Source organism: Palaemon carinicauda, chromosome 21, assembly GCF_036898095.1.
Source record: "Palaemon carinicauda isolate YSFRI2023 chromosome 21, ASM3689809v2, whole genome shotgun sequence".
NCBI classification, from domain to species: Eukaryota; Metazoa; Arthropoda; class Malacostraca; order Decapoda; family Palaemonidae; genus Palaemon; species Palaemon carinicauda.
The window spans coordinates 110,218,907-110,226,406 of record NC_090745.1 but is presented as its reverse complement, the minus strand read 5'-3'; the positions used below and the strand labels follow the sequence as shown (position 1 = coordinate 110,226,406).

Here is a 7,500-nt window from a genome sequence, read left to right as displayed (position 1 = left end):
TGAATTACATATACAGTATACTGTAGTTTTCTGTATTCTAACCATTCGAGTGCAGCTTCATTTTCACTTATGTCATTTAATAATAGAGTTTCTTACATGAATATTTTACACGTGCTTCTGAAAGTCAGTTGATGTCCCTGGTAAATGTATCATTTTGAGATTATCACTCTTTAATAGGACTTTTGACTTGATCTTGAACTCTTTTCCTTGTATAGCTTAACACTTCTTTCCTCAAAGCACTAACTGCTAATATCAGTTTATTTAATTATTCGGATTTCCGATACATAGAATTCTACACTTCTTTTATACCGACATTTAACCATCTAATCACAAGTTCTCTTATGTTGCTAAGTACTGTTGCATGATTACTTTTTCACTGGAACAAACTCATGCCCTTTTTTATGTGTAGATAATTATTTTGAACCTTTATGTTTCATAAAATGAACTATATCATCTTTGCCCCTCATACAAACAGGTAATTACCCATCTCACCTATGCTTTTCTGGAATCTTTCCTTCATCCAGAGATTCCATACACATCCTGGTCAGTCCCCTTAGTTATGCCACTAGTAATACTATTTCAAAGGTACTCCGTTTAAATCGTAAGTACCTCTCTCACTCATTCCTTCGGAAACTCTCCTTCATCCTGAGCATCCTTACTCATCCTGGTCAGCCCCCTCAGTTAAAGACATTGGTTTTATTCTTTTTTCAGGTCCTCCATTTGTCCGAGCGATGCCCAACGTGACAGCAGTGGCTGGGAATGATGTCCACTTATTCTGTCCCGCTGGAGGATATCCGCCTCCTTCCATTACGTGGATGAGAGATGGTCAGTCCCTCCCAACTACTTTAAGGTAAATGCTGCATTTTTATTTATTCATTAATTTATTTAGACATTTATTTGTTCATTGCTTGGAACCATTATGGTACAAAGTTGCCTAAAAAAAAAAGGCTGGTTCCTAAAAGATAAGTGCATGAGTGATCTTTACCAATGAATAATTACAAAACCCGCCTGAAGAGAGATAGGCTAAATGATAGGGAAAGTACCGAAGGAGGTAGACAATTCAAAAGTCCAGAAGTGGATGGATAGAATACAATGATCGAACTGGCTGACTTTTGCGTCCATAATTTCGAGTTTATATTTATCCACTGAGCGTGGAGATTGAAAATTAATCCATTCTGTATATTAAGCGCGTTCGAATTTCAAATATATATATTCACATAGAGAGTATCAGTAGCCAGAGTCAGATGTGATGTTAACACTACTACAAAGGCAGGTAATTCAATTTTAGCTTTAGATTCGACTGTGCAATCGCTCGCATCTGCGTACCCCTGACACCCTCCACCCCCACCAGTTCCCCTCCTATAAACACCCCTCCCCCCATCAGCCCCCCCCCCCTCCCCCCTCGAACAAACACCCCCTCCTACCCACCCTCAACATTTTGGGAATTTTCAGTCAACATTTAGGGAACGCGGAAAAGGCAGAAACATGTATTTTTTGGAGCTGGTGAGTTGCACAGATTATATACAAATAATGGTGCTTGCCCAGTAATTGACCAAAGCAGAAACTTTTCCTCTTTTTTTTGTTGACGTTTATTCAGTCATCGGAAAACATTTGATTAGGATAATGGACTAATTGAACTCGAAAATTTTATACGCGATGAGGGAGGAATTAAGATAATTTTGTCAAATCAATGTGATTATTGTTATAAAATATCAAACAACTATTTTTATGGTTATTAGCTTGATTTTATTCATACCACTGGGATTATTTCTCTCATGCAAAGGTTGGGCCAACTATTGATTGATGGAGGTAGAATTATTCTTTTTGGAAAGTATTAGTGATATTTCTTATTTTATTCACCAGTCTTTTACTTTTTATTTTTAATGAATATTCATAGGAATCAAACATTTAAGTAGTTATTTTGGTATCTCTCTCTCTCTCTCTCTCTCTCTCTCTCTCTCTCTCTCTCTCTCTCTCTCTCTCTCTCTCTCTCTGAATGTTTAAATACTGTATATATATATATATATATATATATATATATATATATATATATATGTGTGTGTGTGTGTGTGCATATATATATATATATACATATTATATATAACTATATGTATAATTACAATACATACTTATATACCGTATATACATATATGTACATATTTATTTGTTATTTATTGACATACTTTCAGACAAGAAATGTTAACCAATGGGTCTCTGATCGTGCGGAACGCTGGTCACGGCGACGTGGGTCGATATTCCTGTGTTGTGTCGAATTTACAAGGGCAGACGGCGGCATCTCACACTTTTCTCCAGATATTGAGTAAGTAAATTGGGCTAAGATGATCCGTCAGCTAATAGTAAAGGTGAATCTTTATAGAATATTTATTGCATTTGATAAGCATTCCGTTTTTTTATATTTTGATTTATTATATTATGTATATGTATATATATATATATATATATATATATATATATATATATATATATTATATATATGGATTAATATCAACACAACATCGTGTTCAAATAGAAATAAATTTCTACCTCATACCTGGGATCGAACGCTAGCCCCTTCTATATATATATATATATATATATATATATATATATATATATATATATATATATATATATATATATATATATAGTACTATATATATATATACGTATGTATATATATATATATATATATATATATATATATATATATATATATATATATACACAGTGGTACCTCGGTTACGAGTTTAATCTCAGAGGCTAAGCTTGGTTCCGTTGGTCACATTAAAATATCGCTTAAATATTACCTGTGTATAGTATTATTAAATAAGAGAACACCTGCTGATCCATGGGTTGGGGAATTTGAGTGTTGTGGGGTGGCAGGAACTTGTCTAGAGGATAAGCAGGAGCATTGTCCATAAGCATTAGGGCTTGGAGTGGGAGGTTCTTGACCGAAAAGTACTTTATGACTTCAGGACAATAAACCTCATCGACCTATTTGACAAACATAATTTTGGATCACCCAATATTTGTTGTTTTACCTCCTCGTGACATTCAGTTGCCTCTGCATCTTTGTTCTTTTCAAAGGCTTGTGGATTCTCTTGAGTGATACTCCTTGAGAAGTTTGATTTTCCAATCACCTTTGGTATTACCACAGATCAGCGGTGTTAGACGGTCTATCATGGGTTTGTGACCGGAAATTGACTTTTCTTCTTTGGTAATGAACCTCCTGGGTATTTTCTTCCAGAACAGACTGGTTTTGTTGCATTTGAATACTTGCTTTGGCACGAAGGTGTCAGAATACCCGAACCTTTTAAATTTGGACACGAATATTATATAGATGTATATAATATATAGAGTTGTGTGTGTGTGTCAGTGGGTATATGTGTGAAGGGTAGTTATATGCATACGTACAGTACATGTTTAAGCACATTTAATCTCTTATTTTATACAATTTTGCACCAATGCCCTATATACCTCACAACACGAACTTCCTGTTTTCCAGAACCTCCTGAGATCGACCCATTTTCCTTCCGGCACCGTCTGGAGGAGGGAAGAAGGACCCAGGTCACTTGCATGGTCAATGCAGGTGACCTTCCAATGACCATCAATTGGTTGAAGGATGGAAGACACCTGCAACATGACCCCGACATCGAGAGCAAACAGATCAGTGAATTCTCAACCGTAAGTAGTATCTTCAGCTGATTGTTTAGTAACAGCTTGTTTTTCTGTATGTACCCGAAGTATCACAAAATTTTCTTTTTGGGGGGAGGGGTAGATTTATAGACCAAACAAGAATTGAATAGTTTTTAGGCATATTTAACTTTTTTTTTTTTTTTTTTTTTTTTTTTGGTGGTGGTGGTGGTGGTGGTGACAGAATTGTGTTCACAAAAATTTTATTTTGATTTTTTTTTTCTGACTGAGTAATGAGGTAAGTTCAATTATGAATAGCATTATCAGAATGGCTTTTGCTTTAGATATTATTCGCAATTTATTTTTATGATAGAGATTTAAACTTGGCTGGATGCCAAAAAAATTATTTTTTATCATATTTCAAGTTACAAGAGAAGTTGTAATGTTAGTGTTACATGTAGTTCTATTGGAATTTTTTAAATTACATTTCTTGTTCCTTCATTAATTAGCTTAGCTAGATCTACATCTTGATTAATTAATCAATTACGTTTCTCTCTCAAATATTAGTCATATTTTTTTTTTCTATTCTGTCATTCTTTCGTATTTTTTAAGTTTAACGTATGATGAAAATACTTTTCATTTTATAAAAAACAGTCATTTAAATATTTACATTTTGAGCTGATGAAGTAAAACTGCTTTTATTATCCTTGTATGAAAGTTTGTATATTCAATAACAGAAAGTGCTTTTCTTTCTAGTATTTATGTAGACGAAAAAACAAACTTATTTACAATGCGAAAGAAAGGCACTTATCAGGCAATATAAGACCATCTTGTACTTTAACTAACATGCTTTTAAGACATTTTTATAACATACAATGTCTAAAAGAGAAAATATCTTCATCATGTCATCTTTTGAAAGCCATCGTCTCTGAAACTCTTATCAAATCCCATTCAGAATTAAAAGCATAGAGATATGTAGTTGAATATTTCTGTATTGCTTCATCTCCCCTTTTCTTCCTTTTCACAATTCTTATCCCTTCCCCCTCTTCTTACAAGCTCTTAAAGGGTATCTTCTCTTGTTTGTCCTGACAGATTCATTGAAATTTTGAAAACACACAGTTATTATATTGTGATCTAGAGAATTTTTGTTTTCAATTTTCCATAGCACTCTCTTCTTTTCCTTCCTCTCCTTTTCACTGTTTTTCCATATCACTTTTTTTTTAAGTCATCAATATTGTACATATTCAATACAGGCTCGAAGTCGAGCCCTCTCGAGAAGGGTTTAGGAGAGGGGAATATTTGTTCATCTTGAATCAAATAAAGGTAAAATAGCTGATTGTTTTTCCAACGCTTCGTTGTATTTTGATATTTTCCTCCAGAATTCTTTTTATTGTGTACAATGCTACTGTATTATGGATGGATGATTGATCCTGCAATAGTGTTTTATATATATATATATATATATATATATATATATATATATATATACTATATATATATATATATGTATATATATGTATGTATATATATATATATATATATATATATATATATTAATATATATATATATATGTATATATATATGTATGTATATATAGATATATATATATATATATATATATATATAGTATATGTGTGTGTGTGTGTGTGTATATATATGTGTGTGTGTATATATATTATATATATATATATATATATATATATATATATATATATTTATATATATGTATTAGAAGATATATAAGGGTTGTAAAATCTTAGCGAAAGATACTATGGATGAGATCAGAACGATCGTATGGTGAGGAGGAAATGGAATGTTTAACCTACAACAAATAACGAAAACAAAATAGAATAATAAATTTCAAGAAAACAGCAAACAACAATAGTTGTCAATGTTTATTTAAAGGACAGGGTCTAGTAGAGAATTAGAGAATTTTAGAAAATATATGAAAAGGAATAAATAACAATGCAAAATCAGTAATATGTAAACCCGGTAAAATGGAACTGTTAAATTACCAGAGTGGATATCAGTTGAGAACCTTATGTACACTGTAACAAATTTTCACTACAAAAAAAAAAATAATATGTCAATATCTGGCAACATTCATTCAGGATTTTTACCGTTGTAAAAACGGATATATTGACGTAAAAGAGTGATATTACGGTTACCAACCCGTAAAAGATGATAACAAAGTAAAGTAAAGTTGCGGTCGCTTGTATTTTACTGAAATACGGTTGAGAACAGTAGGTTTTTACGGAGAATATCGGATTAGAATCACGGTTTTTTTTTTTTTTTTTTTTTTTTTTTTTTTTCCTAAAAGTGTAAGCAAGAGATAATATGAGAAAAGATCTAGATATGCTTAAGAGGTTTTATTTGAAGAGCAAATACTCAGAATATTAATTCTTTTCAGGTTCTTCTCTTCAAAAGCCTGAGGGAGCATCACTCTGGGTCCTACACATGCGAAGCAGCAAATGCAGCTGCTACCGTCAATCACACAGCCGTATTAAGAGTTAAGGTGAGTCACTTTCCTTCTTGTTTATTATTATTATTTATTTTTTTATTTTTTATTCAAAGCGAGTCGCCTGTTTTTTCTTTCTTGTATTTTTGGTAATTTTTTACAACACCACGCTCTCGATTTACTCCAAAATAATGCAATCCTGCAGTTCTCATCTTTTTGCACAGTAATCAGGTGGTTATTTAAATTCTGGGAAAGCAATAATTAGCAAGATATGTTGAGGAAGGGGGAAGGGGTTATAAAAAGAAAATAGCTCGGTTTCCTCACTAAACGACTTGGAACTGACATGTCAACAAAGTCAAGCAAACAAAATTCGTGATGCCAGCGTACATAAACAGAAGTTCGTGATGCCAGCGTACATTTAATCTATTGAATTTTCAAAATATACCTAATTAAAAATGGATTAATTACTCAAAAGTGTCCATAAAATATGCAATTTACAAATGGTGACACTTTTGAATAATCACTCAATTTTTTATTAAGTATATTTTGAATATACAGTATATCAAATGTACGCTGGCATCACGAATTCTGTTCGGTTAACTATGTTTGACATGTCAGTTACAAAACGTTGGTGAAGTAACCGAGCTATTTTCTTTTTATAACCCGTTCCCCTTTCCTCAACATATCTTGCTAATTATTGCTTTCCCAGACTTTAAATAACCACCTAATTACTGTGCAAGAAGATGAGAACTGCAGGATTGCATTATTTTGGAGTAAATATAACGAAACATCCTAATGTCCTTTCCTAGCCCAGGCTAGAAAAGCATTTGCAGCGATTGACTAGATAAGATGTTCATATTTAAAGGTTTTGAAGGAACCACACAAGTTATCTTTTTACATGTTTTACTTATGACTTATGAATCATTTTTTCTTTCAATTATTTTAAGGTTTGTCTTCCGTCTTTTTTATAAGAAATCATTTTTAGATCACTTCCCAATAAGTTTTTTTTTTCTTTTTTATAATTGCTTCATATCTGTTGTGGACGGCAAAACGTCTGTTCCCTTCTCTATTTAATCTGCCCACCTATCAAGGTTGTTCTCTCTCTTTCTAATTTCATTTTCCTTCAGTTTATTTTCTGTTACACGAACATTTTCTGACGATTAAATCGTTTATATATATTTTACTAACTTTTTTTTTTTTTTTTTTTTCTTTTTTTTTTTTTTTTTTTTTTGATCTCTGAAGAGGTTGAATCAGAATTATAGTCAAATTCGGTCTTTTTGCGACTCTACATCTCTAATGTTTTCACCCATGGTTGTTACTCATCTGCTGGCTCGAATGCAAGGGCAATCATATATAATTAACGTTTAATTATTGAAGATGACTTTTCTACATTTAAGAATTGAAAGTG

At 32.2% G+C, this 7,500-nt stretch overlaps 1 protein-coding gene across 8 annotated transcripts in view; it reads left to right on the top strand.

Moving 5' to 3' along the window:
* The window catches only part of LOC137615402 (cell adhesion molecule Dscam2-like), a 57,918-nt gene that overhangs the window by 12,612 nt on the left and 37,806 nt on the right, over window positions 1-7,500 (top strand). For all 8 annotated transcript variants that reach the window (XM_068345262.1, XM_068345266.1, XM_068345265.1 and 5 more), the window contains exons 5-8: window positions 712-850; window positions 2,190-2,320; window positions 3,506-3,684; window positions 6,045-6,149. In XM_068345262.1, coding sequence (XP_068201363.1) covers window positions 712-850; window positions 2,190-2,320; window positions 3,506-3,684; window positions 6,045-6,149 — 554 coding nt within the window. The remainder of the gene's footprint in view (window positions 1-711; window positions 851-2,189; window positions 2,321-3,505; window positions 3,685-6,044; window positions 6,150-7,500) is intronic.